This window comes from Mustela putorius, unplaced genomic scaffold (assembly GCF_011764305.1).
Source record: "Mustela putorius furo isolate JIRA1106 unplaced genomic scaffold, ASM1176430v1.1 tig00000508_pilon_pilon_pilon, whole genome shotgun sequence".
Classification (NCBI taxonomy): Eukaryota; Metazoa; Chordata; class Mammalia; order Carnivora; family Mustelidae; genus Mustela; species Mustela putorius.
The window spans coordinates 3,383,139-3,410,449 of NW_025421402.1; the positions used below are offsets into that span (position 1 = coordinate 3,383,139).

General features: G+C 46.1%; 2 protein-coding genes across 4 annotated transcripts; both read right to left on the minus strand.

Annotated features, from left to right (window-relative positions):
* Positions 1-2,790: 2,790 nt before the first annotated feature.
* ADIPOR1 (adiponectin receptor 1) lies at positions 2,791-18,516 on the minus strand. 3 transcript variants are annotated; one of them, XM_004756322.3, is made up of 8 exons: positions 18,318-18,516; positions 10,460-10,694; positions 8,850-8,966; positions 7,408-7,579; positions 6,776-6,962; positions 5,376-5,563; positions 3,991-4,184; positions 2,791-3,671 (listed from the first exon to the last, which is right to left on the minus strand). In XM_004756322.3, the coding sequence occupies exons 2-8, from the start codon at positions 10,598-10,600 to the stop codon at positions 3,543-3,545; spliced, it is 1,128 nt and encodes a 375-aa protein (XP_004756379.1). In that variant the 5' UTR covers positions 10,601-10,694; positions 18,318-18,516; the 3' UTR covers positions 2,791-3,542. The 3 variants fall into 3 exon arrangements, with proteins under 3 accessions (XP_004756379.1, XP_004756380.1, XP_044936958.1); XM_004756323.3 differs by lacking the exon at positions 18,318-18,516 and adding an exon at positions 18,012-18,226; XM_045081023.1 differs by lacking the exons at positions 10,460-10,694; positions 18,318-18,516 and adding an exon at positions 10,211-10,432.
* Positions 18,517-21,909: 3,393 nt separating this feature from the next.
* On the minus strand, positions 21,910-27,091 carry LOC101679968 (NADH-cytochrome b5 reductase 1). The gene is made up of 9 exons (XM_004756324.1): positions 27,008-27,091; positions 26,549-26,698; positions 26,354-26,426; positions 25,799-25,905; positions 25,429-25,558; positions 24,642-24,725; positions 23,633-23,718; positions 23,071-23,170; positions 21,910-22,730 (listed from the first exon to the last, which is right to left on the minus strand). Exons 1-9 carry the CDS (start codon positions 27,020-27,022, stop codon positions 22,558-22,560), a joined length of 918 nt encoding a protein of 305 aa, XP_004756381.1. The 5' UTR covers positions 27,023-27,091; the 3' UTR covers positions 21,910-22,557.
* Positions 27,092-27,311: the final 220 nt, after the last annotated feature.

The following is a 27,311-nucleotide window of genomic DNA, read 5'->3' on the forward strand; positions in this document are numbered from 1 at the left end:
GAGTTTACTAATGTTCCCAAACTTCTATGTTTAAATTGAAAATGGATGTTCTAAGAATAAAGATAAGTTAGTCTCCATCCTAATTTTTAATTTATTGATAGGGAAAAGCTAAAGGCTGATCCTTTTTTTTTCTTGGCTTTTCTTTAATCAGAGATTGGCAGTGTTTTGTCATCATTTACTTCTTTTCTTCTAGTGCCTACTATACAGCAGGTCCTGAACAAGTATTTAGGAAGTGAATGAACTACATGTATACAGCTAGAGAAAGAAGATAATATTCATTTGCTACTAGTTAGCAGTTCTGATAAAGGCAAGGGAGGATACTGAAATCAGAAGCAGAAGGGATTTTTAAATGATCCAAAGCTTTAGAGCATGGGGTTTAAGTCAGCATGATCTCCAGATACTGACTCCAAACCTGTCCATCAACTTGGCAGAAAGTCTTGGTCTTTTGGGACCTTAAGTTTTCCTTCCTTCCTTCTTTCCTTCCTTCCTTTTTAAATATTTTATTTATTTGATGGAGACTCAGCAAGAAAGGGAACATAAGCAGGGCGAGTGAGAGAGAGAGAGAGAGAAGCAGGCTTCCCACTGAGGGGCTTGATCCCAGGACTCTGGAATCATGACCTGAGCCAAAGGCAGACACTTAATGACTAAGCCACCCAGGTGACCCACAGGGCCTTAAGTTTCTCTCATCTGTGGATTGGGATAATGCTACCTACTTCACAGGGGTAGAGATAAAAAATATAGAATATGACATATGAAAAGTACAAAGATAAAAACCTTCTCTCTTAGATCCTCTTTTCTGGGTCCTACTACTGACAGATGAGCCAACACCTACACACTAGGGTTTACTAATTGCTAGGAATCTCTGTATGTCCACATGTACAAAATGGATGCAGTCGGGTCAGATGCGGTCTGTTTCCTTCCAGCTTTATACTAGTGACTGCAAACTTAGCTGCTTCCAGAAGCTAGGTCAGTGACCCCAATGAGTGAGGGGCAGTGACGCACTGAGAGCACAAGCCCTCCATCAAGGGCATTGCTGGTACTGAGCAGCAGGTGACTGTTTGCACACTGTAGGCCAAACAAAACATGTTTGTGAAGGTTTGCAGCCTGCCAGTCACCAGTCTGTGACTTGTGACATCAGCTCTTTAAGGACTTTCTGAACTTCAAGTTGTTTTGTATTCAACGGATATAAATACTTCTGTATGTGCAAGAAAACATAACTATAGTATAAGGCACGCCCAGGTACTCACTGCCTGGTTAAAAAGATGGGCACCAGGGTGGCTCGGTGGGGTAAGCCTCTGCCTTCGGCTGAGGTCATGATCTCAGGGTCCTGGGATCGAGGCCCGCATCAGGCTCTCTGCTCAGTGGGGAGCCTGCTTCCCCCTCTCTCTGCCTACCTGTGACCTCTCTCTCTCTTAAATAAATAAATAAAATCTTAAAAAAGAAAAAAGAATATAAACGTTACTTTTGAAATATTCTATGGGCCCCTGTTCTAATCCTGTTCTTACTCTTCCATAGGTAACTATGTTTTTTTCTGAATTAACATTGCTTCTTTCAAGTTTTTACCATGTCTATATCCGTGAACTAGCACTAGTTTTGCACATTAATAGCTTTATGTAAACGCAATCATACCAGATGTATTCTGTGAGTTGTTTCCCTCCTCTCCCTAATCTGAAGATTCATCCATGTTGTTGCTTGTCACTGTAATTTTCACTACTAAATAATGTTTTCTTATAGGAGTAAACCAAGATTTATTTTTCCATTCAATAGTTTTCAACACTTGGCTTGTCTGTAGTATGTTGCTACTAGAGACAGCTACAATCATTCTTTTGGTATAAGCTAAGTTTCTCAAAGGTAGTGCTTTCCCAAGTGTGAGCTGTGGCCCACTAATGACTTATGAACAATGTAATGGGTCAGACGGATCATTTTTATTTATTAAAGATTCTATTTATTTGAGAAAGAGCATGCGCAGGGGGAAGGGGCCGAAGGACAAGCAGACTCCTCACTGAGCACAGAGGCTTGAGGCTGGATCCCAGGACCCCAAATCACGACCAGAGCCAAAGTCCGATGCTTAGCCAATTGAGCTACCCAGATGCCCCAGGAGCATTTCCAAAAATGAAGTGATCAAGGATCGATAGCAGATGCATTTCATAGTGTAGAGTGTTGTTTCATAAAATGTTTGAATATTGTAATCTGTTTATATGGTCTGTGCCATGTCCACATGGAGTCATCTACCAATGTGCACTTCCATCAACAGCATCTGGTCTGCTCCACATCTATATCAACACTCAATATGACCTTCAATTTGTGCCAATCTGCCAGGACTGAAATTTTTTATCACTTTGGTTTTAATTTACATTTCCCTGATTACTACTTGAGGTTGAGAAACTTTTCCTCTGTGTTGGCCTAATTGGATTCTTTTTTAAAAAGAACCATTTGTTCTCCCAGTTGTACAAACTTGACCTTTGAAGTGAACCCAACTCTGTAACTCAAGAAGATTCCTATCTAACTGCATACAGTCAGTTAAGACTGCAGACCGTATGCCAACTAACGAAGACAAATCAAGTTGAGCACAATTCACAAAAGCCCAGAAAAGCATGGAATAACCCCTTGATGAGACATCCTCAAGCAAGGCAGCTTTAGAAGAATGAAACTCTTAAGTAATATGCAGTCCGCATATGCCAGCCTGTCAATCAATGACTATGATTCAAGTTTGTATCTCAGCAGAATCTGAAACTACATTATTGGTTTTAATCCTTCGGAGTTGTGTACAAATAGTTGAGACCACACATGTTAAATCTTCGAATACCGAGTGTCTTCTGTACTTTCTTTTATTATCATCATAGTCTTTGCATCAAGATACATAGCAATGATAGCAGGTTTCTTTTTAAAGCTTAGTATTAAATATTAAATATCTTTCCCCATTTTAATTTTACATTACTCTGCCAAGAAAAAAAAAAAAATAAAAGTCAAGTTATTTGAAGCCTGGACACACTTCCATGATTAGCCGGGCTATGTAAAAGTTGGTGGCTTTGTTCTTCCTGCTGTAAAAGCAGATCCAGGCCCAAGAAAGATGGGACCAGGTTCTAATTGTTTTTGAAAAGTGTGCTACAAAAATGGATGGCCTGTTATAAGCCAGGTTACAAAGTAAGGATGGGGGTAAGGGAGGGATATTTTCCTCCAGAAAGCGAATTTCTGAAGAGTCCCAGTCCATCATTTTTTCCCAAAATGGTTGGAGGAGGGGTAAAATCTCAACATGAGCTTTGAAGTACTGTCTCTGTGAGGGGACGGTAGTTGCCTTGCCAACAAGGGGGAGCTGCTGAAGACAGGCATGGCTAAATTGGGCCATCCCTGCCCTCCTCAGCTAGGGAACTGGAAAGTATTGCCCAGTGGGTGTGAAAGTGGGCTGAAGCTTGGTTGGTACTGAATTCTCTAAGAGGTTTCTTCTAGAAACAGACAACTCAGACTCTTCCTCTCACGTCAACAAAGAAGTTATTTTTAAAAGCACTTGGGAAGTTCCTCCTCCACCCCTCAGGTAGGAAGGCTCAGAGAAGGGAGTCGTCAGTACAGCCGCCCTCTAGGCCGTAACGGAATTCTTGAAGGTTGGAGACCCCGTAGAAGTGGACAAAGGCTGCGGCCACCACCAGGACATGGAAAATCTGATGAGACTGGAACTGTAGGAATGACAAAAGAAGGGCCTTTAGGACAGTGGCAAGGGGAGATCAGAAATTTGCCTCTTCTAGTATCTCCTTAAAAGTCTTTTTACATCATAAAAGTGATGTATTTGTTGTAGAAAATTTTTTTATAAATCTTGTGAGAGATACACCAAAATGTTAATACTGGTTATTCCCCTGCCATTTCTCCCTGTGTATATATAGGTACCCCAAAACACTACACTACGCGGTCCCTGTGTTTCTTACCGCCTTGTACTCAGACCTTTAACTTTGGCTGGCCACTCACATCATAGGCCCTGCTGGAAGAGTCCCTTCTTACCCATATGTCAAATTTTCCAGGAAAGAAACGCTCAGGAATTCGCGCAGCATAAAGGCCAGCTCCGGTGATGTACATCACAGCCATGAGGAAGAACCAGCCCATCTGGCCCACTGTGGTGGCCTTGACAAAGCCCTCAGCGATAGTAAAGTGCATGGTGGGCACAACACCACTCAAGCCAAGTCCCAGGAACACTCCTGAACAGAGCAGACACAAGATTGTCAAGGAAATAGCCACCACGTGGCAAGCACCACTGTCTTACTCTACAATTCAGATGTTTATTGTCACAATTAGCTATTTTCTGGTGAACAGGACATGTTTAGGAAACTCAACCACATGGCGATAACAGACAGCAGACATTTCTTCAACATCCAGAATGGGAAGAAGGCTGTCTGTGTCCGTGCTAATCTAGCCATTACCTTTTAAGGAGCACTGAGAACAAACATCTGACATTCTTAATTATTTGTTAAGAAATGGGAAGCCTTGGCCAAAAGCCTATGTCAAACACCTCTCATGGCTGACTTGGATACAGAACCTAAATGGCAAGGCTTCAGGTGGGTGGCTTCCAAGTCAGAGAGGAGCTGGGCAGCTTTTCCATTAAGTTCATGAAAAAATTAAGCAACGGGACTCTGACCTCTTCTGAGTAGACAGACACACCCAGATCAGAAGTTGTCAAGGCTCAGGGACACACAAGTCAGGTAAGAGGAAGGGAAGAATGGGTATTTGTCTCCACATCACTACCCTCCACTTAACTGGAGGGCAGGGCTGACCTTCTGCATTTTTGTAGGTGCCCTCATTAAAGCACAATGCCGGCACACAGCTGGTGCCTCATGAATATTTAATTCTTTTAACTGAAGGTTTAAGACACAGCACATATTAAGAAGTCCCAAGGGCCTGATAACTAGTGGTAAGTAATGTGCTGCTGCAAAAATGAAGCTTAAAAGGAGAGTCCAGATGAGACAAGACAAAGATGTTTATGTTTGTAGCTGTTACAATAGTTGTGACCAGTGGTTATGTGCAAAGTGTTTTTTTTTTTTTTTTTTTTTTTTTTTTTTTTTTTTTTTTTAATTTACCAAACCAAGCCTTCCATTCCCTTGCCTAGAACTTAGGTCACTAAAATGGCTCTGTCTATTTTTTAACTTTCTCAAACCAAATTTGAGAGCAATCACTTCTATACTTACAGCGAACTGACCAGCTTGGTAGTTATCTGTCCTGCCAGCATGCAACTCAAATACTATGAAACACGGGGAGAACTGAACTTTGAAAATTCCTGGTGCTTTCTGAGTTCTAAACACAAATCAGGGCTTGGATGGGGTCCCCCAACTGCAAACCTTAGGGTCCAGGATTAGGCCTATTAGACTCAAGGGCCGAATATAAATGAAGTTTACCTGCTCTTGTCTGCCGGTGCTTAGGAGTGGCAAACCGGTCCCACTGTGCCACGATGATGGCAGAAATGCCCAGGACACAGACGATGGAGAGGTAGATGAGCCGTGGCTGTGGGGAGCAGTAGAAGGAGTAATAGAGCCAGGGGACAAAGCTCCCCATAATCAGTAGAGCAATCCCTGAATAATCCAGTCTAAAAAAAGAGCCATAAACATGAAATCAATTAGTGGGAGAAATGAAGAAATCCCAGGGCTTGTTGAATTTGTTCTTTCTGTTCACCTGCTCCCAGATTTCAACAGCTCCACTCAGCCTCCCCTCATTTCCCATGCAATCTATCCTGCATCCTGGATCAAAAATCCACCAGGTCAAGCGCATGTATTTTGCAATGGAAAAATTTCTAAGAATCCGGGATCCCAGGACTTCATCCCTTCCCTTAGTTGTGAGCAGCCAAATCTCCCCCTAGTGGAGACTTCAGTTTAGGAGTTCTGTCACTAGTTCATACCCAGCTTCCCACTCACGAAGGGCTCTGAATGTTCTTCAGTTCTGATCACTTAAGTTCCCCAAACAAAACCCGTGAATATGGAGTACTCCTAAGACGTACTGTTGTGATTTAATTGGCTTTTTAAATGATGAAAATGTATTCCTGTTAATGGTGTTATGGGAAAGCCAAACTAACCTGCCGCTGCCACCACCAAAACCAACAACCACCACCACCACCACAAGCAAATAAACAGAATTCCAGGCAGAGAGTTGGAGAATCTAGAAAGCATTAGAGGATGGACATCTGGGGCTTCCAGCAGTGCGTGGGCAGCAAAGATAAGGCCAGCTGGACAAGTGGGGAGAAGCATTAGCAGCATGAAGCAGGAATACCTTATCATGCCCTGCTGTGGCTCGGGCCAACCGGAAGGTCAGATAGTACTGAGTTCCTGGGCTCAAACAGCAGCCCATTGGTACCCCAAATTTCACAAGCAATAGTACCATACAGGTAAAATCCATCTGTTGAGGAGGCTGCAGTGTTATTTTTTCATGAAGGATTTTTTTTTTTAAAGATTTTATTTATTTGACAGAGATCACAAGTAGGCAGAGAGGCAGGCAGAGAGAGAGAGAGGAGGAAGCAGGGTCCCTGCTGAGCAGAGAGCCCGATGCGGGATTTGATCCCAGGACCCTGAGATCATGACCCGAGCCGAAGGCAGCGGCTTAACCCACTGAGCCACCCAGGCGCCCCTCATGAAGGATTTAAGAGAAGAACTTCACCACCCAATTCTACCCACAAAATAGAAAGCCCTTCCTCTGCGACATCAGGGAAACTTTAGGAGTGATTGGACCTTTCAGCACCCGGTCAGCTCATATCACAAGATGTGACAATAGTGTGTGGTCTTTCAGTACTGATGTTCTTTCAACTCACTTGGAAAAAGTCCGAGAGACTTTCTCTGAATGACAATAAACGGTGTGAAAGAGCCAGGAGAAACTGAGGCAGAGCACTGCACCCAAAAAGAACATTCCAAAAACCACCTTCTCCTGTAGAGGGGCCATGAAGTACATATTTGGTCTGAGCATGGTCAAGATTCCCAAAAAGAGAAACAGCACAAAACCTAGAGGAGGGAAAAGAAAAAAAAAAAAAGCCTAAGACAGTACATGCACCTTGATGGTGTTAAATCAGCACTAAAGCAAAAGAGTTTAGAACTGTGGTCTAAAATTTCAGGAGAAAATGGCACCAGTCATAGAAACTCTGACTAAAACAGCACTTTTGGAAATGTTGGTATTTTGTTTGGACAGTGGGAATTCACGAGATAGAAGCGACTGCCTCCACGGAGGACAGTGCTCCCAGGAATCCCAAAAGAACATCTAGTTCCAATTTCTTCTCCTGGTTCTAGACCTTCCCTTTCTAGTCTCAAAGATCAGTGATCAAGGATCAATCAATCAGTCAGAACAACTTTGTTCTTTTCTTTCCCCTGGACAAAGGCTATATAATCCCTCCTTTGGCATTTAAGGAGACCAAAACATTGGATTTCTTCCCCAATCACCCCAATCACTCACCAAGCAGATGGGTCCAGATGTTGCCAGTTTCTGTATGGATGCGGAAAATGCTCTTGAAGCAAGCCCGGAAGGAGGGCATAGGTGGTCTATGGCCATGTAGCAAGTAGTCATTGTCCTTCAGCCAATCAGGGAGTACGTCATATGGGATGACCCTCCAGCGTCCTTCCCAGACCTGGAATACATACACTCTAAGAAGGGCCCTAAAGAATGGTAGTTTCTAGAAGGACAAGGGAATCAGCCTGGACTTGCAGAAATCCAAGACACAGTACGAACGAGCCCATCACAGTACTGTATATCTTGACCAATTTTTGCTAATGCCTTTGTTCTTGCGTCATGTTAGTTTATCTGGATATGCTTTAGATAAATGTATCTCAATCTTGAAAAAAAAAATACGGCAGGACCTTCTTTAAGCTACTTGAAATTTCACAATTAAGTAAAAATAGTGAATGAAAACAAAGAAATAGAAATTACATATAATGGTTTCAAAAACATACACTTTATCCCTCCTTTGCCCCTCTAATCCAGAAGATTCTATTTGCCCCCTGCTTAATCTTCTCCCCCCAGCAGATTCTAAGTCCTTCCTAGGTTGGGACTATGTCTTTACAGAGCAGGGGTTCTTAACCCAGGACACACAGACAATGGATAGAATCCAGGGAGGGGTGGAAATCCAGATGGAAAAAAAATGATCTTTCATTTTCTCTCACCTCTACCTGGAATCTAACACTCCCTTCAATTATAAACATGACCAAAAGCACAGTAGAGTTAGAACCTGTGACTGTCACCCATGGAAATGGGAGAGAATTTCATACACTAGTTTTGCAGATATCAAAATATTGTTACTCTTCACTGCTTAGAAGTATAAATTTTAATAAAATACATTATCGGGACGCCTGGGTGGCTCAGTTGGTTAAGCGGCTGCCTTCGGCTCAGGTCATGATCCCAGCATCCTGGGATCGAGTCCCACATTGGGCTCCTTGCTCGGTGGGGAGCCTGCTTCTCCCTCTGCCTCTGCCTGCCATTCTGTCTGCCTGTGCTCGCTCTCCCCCCCCCCTCTGATAAATAAATATAATCTTAAAAAAAAATACATTATCATTTGTCATTAATGCATATCTAATGTATGCATAAAAGGAGCCTACATTAAAATTTTGGAATTTTTAAAGATTAGAAAATTCTAACAATTGCCAAAGGTATCCATAGCAAAAAAGAAAGAAAAAAAAAAAAAAAAAGCTAAGAACTTCTGTTTTAGAATATATTCTGAGCACTGCCTAACACGGTAGGTAGTAAAAATGTAGCTACCCTTCCCCTTGATATCCTTCATCCTAAGTAAAGACAAACCCACAAGAGGGAGTAAAAGTTCTTCAGTCCAATGCGTGGATGCCAGCTGGGAGAATCCCGGGGAAGCCCACTGCCGTTGTCCCAGGACAGAAGCTACTGGGCTGTACCTTATACACAAACTCCTCCATCTTCTCCATGGCATGGTGGGCCTGCAGGGGAAGCGTCAGTACCCGCACCTCCTCCTCCTCTTCCTGGGGCACTGGGCATGCTTGCTCTTCTTCTGCCTACAGGGATGAAAAATACGCAAAAACCAATCCCAAGAGCCGTCTCATAAACTCTGCTAGTCCAGATCAGAAAGATCCAGAGAAACCCAAACTCAACACTTCCTGCCTGGCCACACTCCTACACATAGGACCTTGTGGCTTTTTCTCCAAAAGCACGAGTTAATGAGTTTATAACACGGTATCTCAAGCTTGTTAATACTTTGCCAGTGCTGGAGTGAGAGCTCGATTCAGCACCCGGGAGGTAGATGGGATGGGGGCTGGCATGAAAGGGATACGGGACTGCCACGCCAGTCCTAAATGTTCTTTAAGTTTGGAGGCCCCTCCTCCTCTCGGACAGTGGTTCTCAACTGTCTCCAATTTCCCAAATATCTCTCTATTCTAGACCACTAAATTCTCGAAACTATGGAAGAGACAGAGTCTCAGAGATTCCCTTAAGAATTTAAATCTGTTTATAGTTCCCGGTCCACAGACTCTGGGGATTATATCGTGACTGTAACTTTGTCTTCCTTGCAGCTCCCAAGGGTCTCAGGGCCTCCAGACTGGTTCTGTAGAAAGCAGCAGCGCTGAGTCCTATACCCCAAGGAGCCTTGACACCAAGTGTGCACATGGGAGAGCACTTCCCTTTCAAGGAGAGAGACTTTTCTCTCAGTCCCAAGGCTCTAAACCATGGAGATGAAGAGCCGGGCAGTTCGGCTCCTTCTCTCTCTCTCCCGTTGATGGTCCCTGGGAAACAAATGGTCCCTCTCAAATTTTGTGGTATAGATTTCTGCTTGCCTACCCCAATATCCATTCTCTCTCTCTCTTCCTCAGTAACAAAGTCCTTGGTTTTACTCAGGGTGGCAATGTTCCTGTAATTTTACTCAGGCCCAAAGAAGAAACTACTTTGCCTATATTCCAGTGCAGCCGAATATAACTATGTAATGAAGTTCCAGCCTATGGGATGTAAGTGGAAGGGTTGTGAGGTACTTCCAGAAAGGGTGGGCCTTTCTTCTCTTTCCCCTTCCTCTTTTCTGGTGGCTGGTAGGGGAGTGTGATGAGTAGAACTGACAATGGAGGAGGGCAGCAAGACAGGGCCTGACTGGAGTGGAGCCTCTGTTATCAGCCTGGGATGGATTACTTCTAGAATTCTTTTACATGAGACACACCATCTTGTGAAGACTACAGGGGCTTTTGTCTGTTATATGAAGCCAAACCTAATCCTAACTGATGCTTCATTCATTCACAGGCATTTACTAATTACTTACTGGACTTCAGGCCTTGTGTTAAGTCCTGGGGTTATAAAGATGAGTGAACTTGCAAAAGCTTACTGTAGGAAAAGGATACAAATAAGTAAGATACATGTAATGTAGTATGATAAGCCTGGGACAGAGATATTCCCAGGATGCTATGGTTCCTCCTTTGGGGAAAGAGGTGAGATCTTAGAAAAATGGATACTGACACAGGCCTAATGAGAAGTTCTGATCAAGGCAATGACTCCTGGGAAGACAACTTACTTTGGTTGGGTTGGCAATTACCCGTTTGCCCTTCTCTTCTAGCAGGGGTCCCAGTTCAGCCAGCTCCACCGTGTCCGTTTCCCTGTTACTGGCCGGAGCTCCATTGCCCTGTGCCACCACAGATCCTCTGTGAGAAGACATCTGGCTGGTACCCCAAAACCCTGCAGCTTCAGCTTGGGGAAAGGTTGGGGTCTCTCAGCCCCAGGGGGCAGAGATCTCCCTGTGATGGTGAACACTGAAAGCAAACACAAACAAAAAGGGTATTGGCAATTGATTCCTCTTCCACTTTCATGACGAGTCAACCCTGAGTAAGCTAATCAGCTGACACCCTATCTCCAATTCTGAAGTCTAGGTAATTGCTAAATTAAAATCTATTCCTTGTTCTCCCTCTTCAATGTTAGTCTTGACTCAGAACTTCACTAATCTTCTTTTTTTAAAATTTTGTTTATTTATTTGACAGACAGAGATCACAAGTAGGCAGAGAAGCAGGCAGAGGGAGAGAGGGGGAAGCAGGCTCCCCGCTGAGCAGAGAGCCCAATGCGGGGCTCCATCCCAAGACCCTGGGATCATGACCTGAGCTGAAGGCATAGGCTTTAACCCACTGAGCCACACAGTGCCCCAGAACTTCACTAATCTTACAGATAAGGCTGAAAATATAACATCTGATTGGCTGTCTTCAAACGATCTGTGGTTATTGTACCAAACTGTCACCACAGAAAACCAGTGACTCACCCTCAACCACCCCTTGCCACAGGTGTGGAGCCCATTTAATGAGAAGAGTCTAACCTACCATTCCCAAAGCTATTCTGCCCAAGAAAGCCTTGGCTCTGAGAATGAAGAGCAAAAATAGGAGGCCAGGCCCCGGCTGTAATGCAGCTGACCCTTCAACAACACAGGCTTGAACTGCGAGGGTCCATCTATATGCAGATTTTCTTCAAGACATATATGTACAGTACTGTGAATATATTTTCTCTTCCTTAGGATTTTCTTAATAAGTTTCTTTTTTCTAGCTTTATTGTAAGAATACAGAATGTAATACATGTAACATATAAAATATGTGTTCATCAACTGTTTATGTTATTGGTAAGACTTCTGGTTAACAGTATGCTGTTAGGAGTTAACTTCTGGGAAGTCCAAAGTTATCCGAGGATTTTCAACTGTGTGGGGATCAGTGCCCCTAACCTTTGTGTTGTTCAAGGGTCAACTGTATTTCAAGACCACCTACGCTTGAAACAAATCAAATGCCAACTGAACTCGGGTGGGCTTTTTCTACAAATGCTCTGCCAAGTGTGTGTCACATGCAGAAGGAACCTGATTGTGAGCCAGATGTTTAGTGGTTAATTTCTTTGCAATGTCTACTAATTCTGTTGTAGGATTATAGCCTGGGTTCAACACGTGGATAACAAGCTTTCATCATAATCTTTCCTTAAAGCAAGCAATAACTTACCTGGGACCAGGAAGTTGAAGACAAGGAGGCAGCCCCAGCCTTGCTCTTTGCCAAACACATACCAAACAACCAGCTCAGCAAGTGCTTGTCACAAACACCGTAGCTCATAATCTAAGCCCCACTCAAATTAGTTTTTCAGAAACTAGAGACAAGTACACAAATCCTTAAGGAAAACCAGAGAAACCTAGAAGTCAGTTTTCTAGGAAAAACTTCTAATACTTGAGGTTTCCTTGAGCCTGACTTCAGGCAGTGATCTTTCAATCAGGCCTCAGGGAGATGAAAATGATATTGAAAAGAGAGGGAGAGTGTCCAAAGATATTCACCATTTTGTATATTACTAGCCCTCCACCCAAAAGAAAGGAGTTTATTACTCACAGCAACACTAATGACCAGAATATTAGCATTTTTATGCCCTGGCTATCTGAACCCAATGACCACAGGGCAATGCAGAGAGGGTTCAAGCAGCACCTGCATGGGGAGCGGGCTGCATTACCAGAGAGGAAATGGAAGCTTAGGGAACCCAAACCTTTTATAATAGGCAGTAACCATGACTGCTCATAAGAGAGACACTCCCACCGCTGTTCACTACATAAACATCTTTGATAGCTCATACCAGTTCTCTTTTTACCCAAGACTAATTACAGTTCCTTCTCAGGGATTATAATTGGATATAAGTAGTCAGATGAGGGCAGTCCTTAAGTTTCAAAAGTCATGCTACGCTCAACTCACAAGCACATCTGAAAGCAACAGGCAAATCTGGTTCGAGAGCACACAGTAACTCACTTCACAACAGACTTTTACACTGTGTCGACACATGGACAGTTCTTCCTTCAAATGGGCGAGATTCCGACAAGACAGATGCCAGCCCACAGTCAAAGCCAACAACTGAGCCTAAGGAGAACAGGCAACTGGAGGCCCCTGAAAACCTCAGGAAATAGGCAATCCCCATAAGAAGCACTGGGAAACGTTTTTCAACAGGTTGACCACAAAACAAATTTCCTTAGAGTGAAGACTACAGAATTAACAACTTTACTAAGAAATAATTTATACTAGAGAAACGAAGAAAAGCTTTCTGCACTTCGGACAAGCCTGAATTGGGAGCATACACTTAGCCTAGAACACTGCCAGGGCAGAAAAAAACCACAACAAACAAAAAAACAACAACTCAGGTTCTGTGCTATGTACCCTTGATTTTGGTCAGAACCCATTTCAGAATGAATGCATGGAGGGGACAGCATTCTAGTCAGCAAGCATATGACTTATTAGCTTCTTGTTACCAACTAAGGGTTTATGTACTTTTTCTTATGTTTATGGGGGTTTTTCCTTTTCCCCCAGGGTAAGCTGAAATATTCATGGAGTATTTAACAAATACATTTAGCACTAGCACCCTAAGGCGTTCTAAGGTACTGTGCAAAATACACAGCTGAACAAGTGTCATCAAAGGATGGCATGACGTCACTTGTAATACGTACAGAGTCAGTGATACAATTTCACAGTCCCAGGAGGGCAGTGGTGGGGAAAGCACTCATAACCTAGAATGTTCCCATACTAAATTCAATTATTTCGAATGCAGTGTCACTATTTCACTAGAGGCAATGAGACTCACAGAGTCTTAAGTGTAAGTTGGGCAGTTAGGGTCAGAGATCCAATGCAGAATTCAGCTTGGTATTCTTACTGATTTCCTCATTTGATCTGCAAAGTTTTTACGCCCTCAAGTCTAGTGTTCTCCTACGTTGATCTCTGTCTCTTGGCCATCATGTCTTTTCCCTTTCAGTCCAAATCACTCTCTGTTAATTCTTCTGATGCTCGCCAGCTCCTCTATCCCTAACTCCTACACCTCCCCTCAGCATTGACTGCTAGGCCCGGACACTACACCTAACAGACATCCCAATTAACTCACAAATCAGCCACCAGCTATGACTCATCATACAAGATATGGCATCATGCATCATGTAAAGTACATACAATGGAGGTCAATGGAGATCATGTCATCATAGTGAGCAAAGTCCATTGTCCAGTTTGGTCTTCTAAACTGTAGCAACACAGAGACAGGAAAGGGAGAGATAGGGATCGGAGGTCCGGCAAGAGAGAAGAGCAAATAATACTAGGACCTGGAAAAATAACTTCTGACAGGGTGACCAGTCACAAACAACTGGGAATTATTACAAGCAAGCCTTTTTGTCTGTATTCTATAAAACCAGCATAAACCCGTATGGTGGTAAGACCAATTCTGGGAACGCTCAGGAGAGCCAAACATACTTCAACTTTCTGCCACCTTTCTATATCCTTAGTATTTTAGAGGAAACACATTTCCCCTCAAACTCACCACACCCAGTGTAACAAATTATAACTGGGCCAAACTCCACTGAGTGCATTTTTGATGGGATTTCTTCAATTCAAGCTAATAAAAATCTTTACCACTAAGCTTTCCAACTGGATAAATCTATGATCTTAAGAGAAAAGAGCTGTGGAGGCAGGGAGGTGTTTGTGCTCCTATAAATAAGATAATCCTCTGCCACACTTGGGGAAAGAACTGATTCTTAATCACCAGCCAGTTAGCCAGACAGTTTACTTCCCTCAGTTTCTGGAGACATTTATTCTGAGAACCAGTTCCTAAATTTTCCAAGCACACTCCTTCCCTGGGGTCAAAGGCATCAAGCTTCTTCTGCAAAGTTTTAAGCCAGGGTTTCTGGACTCTTAGAGATTCTGTGTGTAGGCATGGGTAGGTTCTAACTATGCCTGCCTGACTCTATCATTCCAAAGCAAGATTAGTTTAGCAGTAAAGTCAAAGAACGTGGCCATCTTCACTACATCTGCTCTGTTAAGGGACGTGGCTTCATAGCACTGCTAGGGGAAAATAAGTCAAGACAAAGACCCATGTTTGAAAATTACCAAACTGCAGCAGTGGGCCTTAGCATTCTCACTGGATGCTAAGTGCCACAGACGTAGTGTCTGAAGTGGAAAATCACACTTTAACCTCCCTTGTAGCTTTCCTCCAGCTACCCCAACAGAAGACTTTTCGATCCCACAGACAGAAAAGATTTAAAAAATATATATTTTTTTAATTTACTTATTTGACAGAGACAGCGAGAGAGGGAACACAAGCAGGGGGAGTGGGAGAGGGAGGAGCAGGCTTCCCACTGAGCAGGGAGCTAGATGTGGGGGCTCGATTCCAGGACCCTGGAATCATGACCTGAGCTGAAGGCAGACACTTAATGATTGAGCCACCCAGGCACCATCAGACAGATAAGCTTTTCAAATGCCAGGACCCCATCCCCAAATTTTTTAAAAAATTTAAAATTAAAGAATATACCCAGGCTGATGATGGAGTTTCATGCCAGTCCCTGTTTTTAATATTTGGCTTTTAGACATACAGTCAGTACAGTTCTACATCAGAGCGGTCACATTACACTGTGCACCTCAGAAACCCCATCTAGGTGCATGCCTAAAAGCCAATCAGTTGGAACTGGTTTGCCTACAGGGCACTTTCAAGGAATGCTTCCATTGAAGATAAGTTACAAACTTTATAAACACTAATCACGCCCCCAACATTACTGAGCAGGAAAAGGGAATTAACTTTGAGAATGGTGAGAGGAACAAAGTTTGGTGGGTGATATTAGAGACAAATGGACATCAAGGACAAAATGTAATGACTTGGATAAGTACCAGTACCAGAAAAAACAATAGCAACACCATAATTAATTAAGCTTCTGGGTTTGAACATGACTGTTTAGTTCATCAGTGCAATCACACGTAGACAGGGCAGGATAATACAGCAAGGTTTTTTCTTCTTTTTTCTTTCTTTTTTTTTTTTTTTAAAGATTTTATTTATTTATTTGACAGAGAGAAAGATCACAAGTAGGCAGAGAGGAAGGCAGAGAAAGAGGAGGAAGCAGGCTCCCCACTGAGCAGAGAGCCCGATGTGAGGCTCGATCCCAGGACCCTGAGATCATGACCTGAGCCGAAGGCAGCGGCTTAACCCACTGAGCCACCCAGGCGCCCTCTTTTTTCTTTTTTTAAGATTTTATTTATTTATTTGTGATAGAGAGCACGCATGAGTAGGGAGAGAGGCAAAGGGAGAGGCAGGAGCAGGGGGAGGGGCAGAGGGAGACACAGACTCCCAGCTGCAGGGCTCTATCCCGAGACCCTGAAATCATAACCTGAGCCAAACACATCCTGAGATCATGACATGAGCCAAAGGCAGCTGCTTAACCAAATGAGCCACCCAGGTGCCCCTACAGTAAGAGTGCTAAAGAGTTCACTTTGGGGCACCTGGGTGGCTCAGTCATTAAGTGTCTGCCTTTGGCTCAAGTCACGATCCTGGGGTCCTAGGATTGAGCCCCGCTTCTGGCTCCTTGCTCAGCGGGAAGCCTGCTTCTCCCTCTCCCACTTCCCCCTGCTTGTGTTCCCTCTCTCCCTGTGTCTCTGTCAAATAAATAGAATCTTTAAAAAAAAAAAAAAAGAGTACAGTTGGGCTTTATATTACAGGGGTCAAAGGAAATTTCCTAGGGAAACAGAGAAGAAACTTAATTGGCCTAGAAAGAAACACAAATTCTATTCTTTATCCATCTGACAATACCTACTGATTGTCTGCAGTGTACGTGGCATTGTGGCTGCAGAGATAAGGCAAAGAATTAGCAGTCTGACATGGTTGCTGGCCTCTATTTTAAGAGAGGGGCAATAACTTTCTTCTACTAACATCACTACACAGCTAAATGCCATTAAGTGCTGGAGGAATTCAGAAGAAAAGCTCAATTTTAGTTGGAATGACCAGAAAAGGTTTTGTGGAAGATTTTAAGGAAGTATCTTGATAGGTAAAATGGAAGTAGCGCCCATTCTAGAAGTGTACATAGCATGAACCAAGGCAGGCTTGAAAGAACACAGTCCCCAGGGTAGTGAATAATCCACTTTTCCATAAGGGACTCTTTCACAGATAAAATGAGGCCAGACTTTAAGAAACTGAAGACAGCCTAAAAGCCTACATAAGGTGGAATCCTTTATCCATTAGCAATGGTGAACCTAGTGATGCTTTTCTACTTGCAGGCAAAGTGGTCATTTATTTTTAAATCCCTTGGGAATCATGTAATTTCTTGGCCACTGAGAACAGAAAGCTTTCATATTCTATTCCACAATCAGGTATGGTTTTGTGGCGGTCTACCGGAAGACGGACCCTCACACACCACAGTTTTTCAGAAAATTGATTCCCCAAGTACCAACTGCTATAGGGGAGCACAGAAGTTACTCCGGAAATAAATTTAGTGGCTGCAAGCTGGAAATAGCTACCCTGACAGGGCAATCTACTTAGCAGCTCCCAGTCTAAATTCCTGGTGCTGTACAGATGCTCTAAAATATCAGCAACAACCTAACAGGTGACCCAGCCCCTATTAAGAGAGAAAGGCAGTGAACAACCCCACTAGGACTTCACATTAGAAAAGAACCAGCCATTATGGTGTTAACTTAATTAACATCAGCAGCCTATATATTCCCTGCTGTTTTCTCACCAGTGTTCTAAATACTTGGGGGAAATAGTATGGTTAATCTGGGAAAGTAGTATGTAGGCCTCCTATTGCTCCCGGCACCTGAAATTGTAGAAACTGAAATTCGCCACCTCAGTTTCCCAATAGCCTGAGAAGTACCAGAAACTGAGGGGAAGTATTTATCTATTTTGTTTTCTTAAAAGCCAAAGGCTTGAAGACCCAAAATCTCACACGTAAGATAGTACACATCAATGTGAAATTTCTGACGAAGTAAAATTCCGTTTTTCTCCCAGTTTCGATTTTGCTCACGTTCCAGCTTTTGGGATTACCTTAAATAAAGGTAAATCGTCCACTAATCTCACTTTCTCCCCCCGCCTCCCACCCCGTCGAGGTGGGCACAGTCTGATCTGCCAAAGACTTGTGATCGAGGACCCCTGGGGCTGCCCCTGTCACCAAGGGCTGAGAGAGGCGCTTCTGCGACCCAGGCCCACACCCCCATTCCCCACTTGCCTCGCGCAGCGGCCTTGGGACCGGGCTTAGCTCTGGCCTAGCCCGTCCCGATACGATCCCCGGGTCGGGATCCCGACGTCTCAACCCCCCGCCAGGGCTGGGAAAACTCAGCACTCACCAGGACTGTTGGCAGCCGGGGGGTTAAGCCGAGAACCAGCAGCCCACCCGCCCTTAGACTGCCGTGGAGGCCGCCCCGGAGGCGGCGCGCAGTGGGAGGGGCCGGAAATGTTTACAACCCAGACCGCGGAGCAGCCGGGAGGAGCTGCCGGCTCCGGGGTGGGGGAACTCGAGACCCTCGCGTGTCCGGGCGGGTCAGCCCCACGGGCTGTCCCCGCCTCAGGTCTGGGTCGGGGCTCCCGGGGGTCCTAGCGCTGCGGCCGATCCTCGCCCACCCGCTCGCCGCGGCAGCCCCGGGGGAACTTACGGCCGGCGGGCGGGCTCTGCTGGGGGCCGCGGTCCCCCGCGCTACATCCCGCGGCGCTGGAGACGGCCTGCGGCCGAGGGGCCCCGGATCTTCAGCGCCCTCCTCGCGCCGGAAGGGGCGCGCGACCACACAGCGTCACCTCCGCGGCCGCGTCACCTCCTCTTAGGCGCTCCCTCCCCTACTGCCAGGCATTCCTCCCGCAGTCCCAATCACTGGCCCCGTCCCCTAGGCCACGCCTCCCGAGCGCGGAGTGCCGCCCACTCTGACTCTGTCCCGCCCCCTCCGCGGCAGGCACCACCCTCGAGGCGCAATTTCCCGCGGCAGGCCCCGCCTCTTCGCTCTGTTCCACTGGTAAACTCCGCCTCTCCAGACCCTGCGAGGACCACACCCCCGAGTTACCAACTCCAGCGCGTGATGGGAAGGAATTTCAGGGATTTAGACGGAACCCAGCGAAGGAATGCCAAATTCCCTACCATGCACCTTGTCTTCTAAATTGGGAAACTCTCTCTACTTCATCTATTCCCAACGCTAGTGTTTTTTATCTCTACAACACTTAGTTCCTTCTTCAATCCCACCGTCCCTTTCTCCCCTCCCCGAATGTTTCTTGAAGTGCCTATCGTGTGCAAGGCACTGGGCTAGACTTTTAAGTTTTGACTCCTGAAACAGCGGGGCTGTTTTCTAACTAGTCCTGCTTGAGAACTCTGCTCCAGCTCCCTGCTCCCATACCGCAGCCAGAAGGGTGGCCCCAGAGTGCTTGTCTGGGAGACAACTGGGCGGTGCAGCCCTCATATGAATCACAGAACACAGAAACTTTGAGGAACTGACAATTTTCTCAATTCTCCCAAGGATGGTATATACCTAGTGCTATCCTACATGCTAAGAGAAAAGGCAGTTTATTATATTCTTACATGGATGGCTCAGGGCACTGGGATTAATTTTTTTGGTGCTGGTTTTAAAAGAGACTCAGGAGTCACATAGAACAAAGTTTCTGACCCTGGCCAGCCTATGATCTTGAGTACATTACTGACCAAGAGAATGATCTCATCTGAAAAATGCGAATAAAATAGTGGTGTTTCAGGGGCACCTGGCTGGCTCAGTCATGAAGCACATGACTCTTGATCTCTGAGTTGTGAATTTGAGCCCCATGTTGGGTATAGAGAGTATATTTATTATTTAAAAATAATAAATATGGGGGCGCCTGGGTGGCTCAGTGGGTTAAGCCGCTGCCTTCGGCTCAGGTCATGATCTCAGGGTCCTGGGATCAAGTCAAGCATCGGGCTCTCTGCTCGGCAGGGAGCCTGCTTCCCTCTCTCTCTCTGCCTGCCTCTCCATCTACTTGTGATTTCTGTCTGTCAAATAAATAAATAAAAATCTTAATAATAATAAATATGTATTTATTAAAATATTACACTTATTATTTATAAATAAAATGGTATTATTAAAAATAATAAAAAATAAAAATGTAAAAAATAATAGTCATAAAATCTTTTTAAAAAGCACTAGCTCACTGAATCTTTGTCAAGATTAAATGATAATTTATGCAGTTTCTTAGTGTGATGGCTGGCAAATGCTTCATAAAAGTTAGCTATTATGAGTTGCTCACTGTATAAAACCCTTAGAAACTTCCATTGTCCACAGAATTGAGTTTTAAATTTCATTTTTTAAATTATTTATTTGACAGACAGAGATCACAAGTGGGTAGAGGGGCAAGCAGAGAGAGAAGAGGAAGCAGAGACTCCCTGCTGAGCGATGCTCGATCCCAGAACCCTGAGATCAGGACCAGAGACTAAGGGAGAGGCTTAACCCACTGAGCCACCCAGGCATCCGAGCTCTAAGCTTCTTTAGTGTGACATTACAAAGGCCTCGATCAGCTGGCTCTCACCTACTCTCAGGATTCATCTCATCTTGCTCTACTTTCCCTCTGGCATTTGGGCCTCAATGAATTTCTAGTTCTCCAAATATGGACTTTTCTTTCATTTCTCTAGGTTTTTGCAAATGCTGATCATTCTGCTGGATTGCCCTTCCTCCCATTCTCTGCTGAAAGACCAAAGCAATTTACAATACCCAGTCCTGGGTTTGGCTTTGGACTGAGACAATGCCAGGTGCAATTCTGGCTCTGCCAGCCACTGATCAACCAACTGTATGACCTTTGGCAAAATCTTAATCTTAGACTCACAGGATTATCACAAGGATTAAATTATACAGATGAGTATTTAGCACAGCATGTATTAAATGGCTAACTCAAAAATGTTAGTTCTTGGGACACCTGGGTGTCTCAGTTCATTAAGCAGCTGCCTTTGGCTCAGGTCGTGATCCTGGGGTCCTGGGATAGAGTCCCACATCCGACTCCTGGCTCGGCAGAGAGCCTGCTTCTCCCTCCCACTCTGTCTGCTGCTCTCCCTGCTTGTACTCTCCGTCTCTGCTAAATGAAAAAATAAAATCTTTTAAAAAATGTTAGTTCTCTCTCCTACTCTGAATCTTTTCCCAACCCTTCCCATCTGCATCTTGTATCTCTACTATACTGTTAATCACACTGCACACTGTGTTATAATTGTTTATCACTTGTCTCTCTTACTGTAGACTGAGTTCTTTGAGGGTCTAAGACCAATCTTTGTCAGAATTGTATCCTCAGGAGCTAGCACACTGCTTGGCTGGTGGCAGGTCCTTAATAAATGTTTCTATGTTGAGTGAATGAGGCAGAAACCCATATAAGACAAGGAATGGTGAGCTCTTGTGTGGGAAATTCTCTTTGTTGGGCTGCTTCACTATTTGAGCCTAACAATCAATGCAAGATCTTTGTTTTTGGAGGTGAGGTGAACAAGTGTGTCTCATGGGGCACAGTGGCCTACACATTCTAGTTGATCATGAAATGTTTGATGGCATGCTAGTAACAGCATTCACTGATGACTCCACTTTATGGAGGGGTGAATTCTGCGGGTCCCACAAGCCTTTCTCCTGGGGCCCCAGGGAAAGCAACACATATTCCATGCAGAGAAGCAATGTTGACCTTCCTCCTGGGATTGATTCATTGTTCTGTCCCACTGAGACTAACAAAGAAGATCTGAGGAAGCTGCCCTGGTCCAACCCTGGGAGAAGGGCAGTCAGGATAGATGGGCCTGGAGGAGGCCAACTCTCTCCAGGCACCAACAAGTCTATCTGGGGCTGGTGATATCAGGTTACTATTTAAAGGAGAAAGTGTCTCTTCCAAATAGAAAGACAATACTTTAGTTTGCTTGCCAGGTACCCTAAAATAGAAGTATAGTGAAGGAAGGGGAAGGGTGGGCCAAGAGAAGGCAGCGAAAGAGTGGCCAAACCAAGGGACCACTGAGATCATACCTGGGTTCAAAAAGCATCCCCTCTAACTCCCCCACCCATAAAAGCCTCTAGGGAGAAGCCAATCTTCTGGCTCTTCTGAGGCAGCTGTTTGTTATGTGATCCCTGAGTTGATGGCCGGTCAGATTTCAGCACATGGGCTCTACTGCTCAAAGGTTCTCTGGAAGGCCTGGGAGAAATTCTGTGCTGGGAAAGTCTTCCTCCCAGGATTCCCAGGCGTGAAAAGCCTTAGAAACAAGGACTCCAAACACAACAACCCTTTAGGTATAACACAGGGGCCTGAGCCCCATTTATTTGCATAGCCAGAGGTTTCTGCCATAAGCGGCTGCCTTAGACTGTGGGTAGCCATCTCCTTCCAGCCTGGGCAGGGGCAGGGAGAGACAGACACACACATACATTATTTCAGATTCCCTTTTCTGAAGTCTAAAGAAATCATTTCCTCCTTTCCTGCAATTGCTATGAGACTATGTAAGGCCACTCAATTTGCACTCACACATGCAGAATCTGCTTGGGTTCAGCACCAAATATTAAGTAAAACCCATGACACAGATTGTTCCTTTCATCACAGACACCCAGTGTGATGCTATCAAGGAACTAGCTCGTCTTGGGACGAATGCACATGCTTCCTTCTTTCTGACCCGTGGAAGAAACTGCTCTGTGGGCCTGACCTGGACCTTCTATTACAGGGAGATCTGGGGGGCCTTCCAGGGAACTACTCAGCCCTGGCCTTCCTCCATGGCTACAAGGATGTTGTCCCTGCAGGTAGCATCCAGATTTCTGCTGCAGAGTAAGACAAGAAGGCTGATACTGTCAAGAAAGTAACCTGGGACTTAGAGCATTTGAGTACTGACTGAGGACAACTGCAGGGAACAGGACCAGGGAAACAGCACCATGGAGAGCAGGATGCTCAGTAGGTGAATCGCATCTTTTGGGAGTAGCCCAGTTTGTCCAGGTTGGGATGGCAGGCCAGTTGCACCATCGGGGGTGGCCCACAGAGCAGCAGAAGCATGTCGTCACCTGGGGCCGGCAGATGCTCCTGGATCATGTCCGCCGTCACAAAGCCCTTGCTGTAGGCCCAACCTGAAATACAAAGGCATGAAGAGGGCAGACACTACAGACTCAGGCTGGCAAGGGGGTCGGGGGCCATAGGGTGGGGAGGGGTGAGTCCTGGGTAAAGCCTCTTGAGAAGGGATCAAGTTGTAGCAGTAGCTAGGTGGGTATACCCAGTCTGCTTCAGGTTCATAGTCATCCCTGCCACTACCCCCCGGAAACAGGAACCAGAAGGAAAGAGCTCAGCAGAGGCACTAAGTCTGTGCCCTCACACTTGGGAGTTTGGTGATGTCAGGCAGGGTTGGTTTAACTGAAATCCCCAGGGGGAGAAGGCCCTGATTTGGAGGATGTCCAGAAATGGGGCAGGTACCTTCTGGGGGGTGATCTAGGGTAAACCACAGCTTAAAGCGATTGGGATATCGGGCCTGCAGCTCCTCCAGGTCCTCCCGCAAGATTATGTCCTTTTCAGTCTGAAAGGGGAAGCCAAGACTTTAGGAACCTCCTTAGGTGTGTGTGAAAGAAGTTCTTTGCTATAACAACTTTCCAACCAGGATGAAAACAAAAAGCTGAAGTTATAAGGAAGAAGCAAGGCGTTTAGAGAGGTAGCATGTGGGGAAGAAGAGGGGAGTAGCTCTCACTTACACAGGAATAAAAATGGAATATTTAACAAAGGAAATTCAAGAAGGAGCTTTCTACACTTAGAACTAGGTTCTTTGTACGTTTTCTTTTCATTTTCCCTTGGTGGCCAGGGAAGGAGTTTGGCTCAGTGCTTTGTCCTCCTTGTGGCAGGAGAGGGCCCTCTCCCTTGAAGGGGGGGGGGGGTCCTTGGGCAGAGGCCACAATTGGCACTGGACCAACTGTGCCTGCCTGGGTCACACCTCTCAGCCTCTACCACAACTTAGAAGACTGAGGCCTGACAAAAGTAAACCAACCTGGTTGGCAAAAAGCAGACAGCATTGGGTTGGATCATCAGGGTCTTTCAGGATGGCCCGGATCAGCTGTAGCATGGGGGTGATTCCTGCCGACAGACAGCCCATGTTGAGATGAGATGGCCGCAGCCCCTCCCCTGTCCCCACGCCTTAGCTGATCAACCTTTCATTTTCATTCTACTCCTTCACCACTCTGCTCCGTCTTCCTTTAGTACCTGAATCCTCTGTCTTGCTGTGTGTCCTGCAGCACTGACCTTCCAGGGAAGACATGCCCTTGACCCCACACTCAACTTTGTAACTGGTAGGTGAACTGTGGTCATGCTTGCTATTCACATAAGATTATACTGTTAAAATCCTACTAAGGAACCTATCTCAGACTCATCCTCTGAAAATCTATTAGAGGCTAGGACTCCAATGTCACAGATAACTATGAGTACCTACTGACTGATTCAATGATGAAGTTTCGGGAACACCAGGCTTGTGGGTAGAGAGCATTTGCTTTGGAACTGGACAGAGCTAGATACTAATCCTGCCCTTGCCCATTATTATTTAGCCCTGTGGAGACCATTCGATCTCTCTGAACCTCCACTGTTCCCATCTGTAAGCGGGGAAGACTGGTACTTACTTCATAGATACACATATAAGGTGACTGGCATCATGTCTAATATTGAGAAATGTCCAGTGTTTGTTCATTTTCTTCCTTCTTGACTACCCTATTTCTAGCTGCTTCTCCATTCTCACCTAAAGATTATTAGATTCATTCAACTGGAGGTCTTGGGAGAGCCCAGATGATTTATTTCTCATTCTATTTGTTAACTATTATTATTATTATTATTCTTTGCTTTCTGCCTGAATATGATTTTGTTTTTCTGATACTGGGGAGTTCCAGGCATTGCCAGGAACCCCCTGATTAACATCTTGGCTATGATTACCAAACCTTCTAAGAGTCACCTGGGTGTTATGGCAACAATTAACAATGGTGGGAGAGAACGGCCCCTCAAGTGACAGTCACCTGTTCCGCCGGCAATCATCCCCAGTTTCTTCACCACTTGGGGTTCTGGTGGAGACTTTTTGTTTGGCTGAATGCTAAAACTCCCTGAAAAGTCAAGTGAAGAGAGGGTGGAAGAAAAAAAGGCAATACCGGAAAATAAGAAAACAAACACAGAACTGAAAACATGTCCCAGGCCAGTTCAGCAGCTGCTACGAAATTGGATCCCACAGCTTGGGTGTGTGGAGGTTTGATCTGAGCAGCCCTGACAATAATATACTTGAGGGACAATGGGGTCAGGACTATCTGTCCTATATTATTAAGTCCCAGTCAGTTTAGGGCCACACAGAGAGTCATTAGCTGCTTCTGGCAGAGGGTCACTCCCTGGTGAGCGCGACAGGCATGGGGCCAGGTGGGAATCTGTTTTCCCAAGTGGCACAGAGCAGCTCTGGAGGCTTGCTAATGCACGAAGCTGTTCCCATGGGCAGGGATGAAAAAAGCTATCTCCAGCTATCTGAACTGCTCAGCCCAAGAAGTGAATCTCCTGAGGGCAGGAAACAGAGATATGGGTTTGCTTTAGGCATCTCCACAGCAGTCATGGCTGGTGAATTTGAGTAGCTAGGGAACCAATCCCTGGGGCAAATGGAGCTGAGAAATATGCCTATCATATCAGTGCTGTGTTTAAAGGAAGGGTGGCTCTGGGCCTTCCCCATGGGCGCACATACACGCATGTGCATGGCCACACAGTGCCAAGACGACTACAGGCACTGGAGAAGTGGGAGACAGGCTTAGGGAGGAGAGAGACCATTACCTTTTCCATTGTAAGTGAGCAACCCGCTTGGCCCTCGAAATTCCACCACATCCCCAATCTTCAGGCTATTCAGGTATTGAGACATCTTCCCTCCCTCAGGAAATTTGGGGTGCACACCTTTCATGTAGACCTGGTAAAAGAGGATGGAACATACTTTATTTGGAATGTCACTGACTTCTGAGCCGCGCGCTGGAGGATCCTCCCTGAAGCTGGGGCAGGAATTACGCACGTGCTATCTTCCCCAGTCCACATACTTTTCATCATATGCCCAAAGGACACATGTCTCCTGCTATCAAACAACTCCCGAAAGTTTACAAATGCCAGAGAGAAAAGGATAAGGAGCTCCTGGGGCTCCTTCCCACCCCCTTACCTTGATGACAAGATCCACGTAGCCTTGGTCCTCGTCACTGGTGACAGGAGTGTATGGCCTGATGACCAGGCTGCCATCGATCCGTGCAGAGAGGTAGACATGTTTGCCTGGGGATCACGTGGGGAGCTACATAAAGGCTGCTTGTAGATGAGTGGCATTCCTTTTCTTTCAAAATACTTAAGGAGTTTGAGAGAATAAGGATGTCTTGCTTCCTAGCATGGTTCCAATGAGCTACCAGGCATGAGGTGACCCTTTGGGCCGCCAGTTGTATCCCTCATAAGCCCCCCATTGGAGAAACTCATCAATTACTGCGAAGGGCGGGTGAACTGATGGTCTGGGCAGTGAGAAAAAAATTAGTGTTTGCTCAGGGGGAGGGATAAACAAATCCTGCAGGGAGGAGGAAGAACTGGTTTGTGAAGGATGTCTGGGGGCACAGAAGCCACACCCGGAGTGGTCCAAGGGTCAGTGGTACCTGATGGATGCAGAACTGGGTGGGGAACGGGAATTACCCTGTTAGGATACCAGGGAAAGGAGCCCACTCCACACTTTCCTTACCCACAGGCAGCCCCAGAATGTGGTGGGCGGTGGGCAGGGCAAAGCGGAATCTCTTGGTGTTGTGGCTCACAGTCTGGAGGGGATGCATGACACACAAGTTTCACCAGGCAGGTCTGGTGCTGCGAAGCCCCCCGGGGCATCCCAACCACAGTGGATAGTCCCCCCTCTACCCAGGCTCCTTCCTTCGCAACTTACCGTCTTGTCTAGAAGTCGCAGCAGGTACTTCTCATTGGGATCCAAAAGAGTGACCTTTGGCCGGCGGGACCTCCGAACCAAGTAGGAGCCCAGAGCCAGGCCCAGCAGAGTCAGCAGCCCCACCCCTAGGGAGGCCAGCAGGACTGGGCTCTGTGGGTAGAGGAGGCAGCGTGACCATCATGCTGGGGAAGAGCCGGGGAGTGGGTGATGACTGCCCCGTACGACCAGCCGCCCCAGGGATAGAGACCCCGAGCTCCAGCGCGGGAGCCTCTCAGGGCCAGAAGGGTAACCTTAGCAGGGTCCCGAGCCCGACTGTGCGGTACCGGGACCCCGGCATCCTGGGTAGGTGCAGCGCCCTATAGGGCGGGGTTGGCGGCGAGAGCCCCTGGTCCGGAGCAGAGTTCCCAGAACCAGATGGGACGGAGCCCCCTGGTGCAGGGCAGCGAGCAAGGGTCTCACCGGCTGGACGCCCATTTCCGAGAACCGCGTCCTCCACAGCCAGGCCGGTGGACAGATCCCACAATGCGCCGCGGGGCGGGCAGGAGGCGGGGCCTGGTGAGGGCGGGGCCCGGTGGGGGCGGGGCGTTCGGGCTGGCGGAGTGGCTCGGCGCTCGACCACTTTGCTCCCAGACTCGGGGCCGCGGGGCATGGATTAATCCAAGATTTTTTTTAAGACCGCAGCTCCATTCCTCCTTCTCCTCCCTAGCTTTCCGTCCCTGCCACTTAGATCTACTCTTCCCGAACAAGATGGGAGACCCGTCAA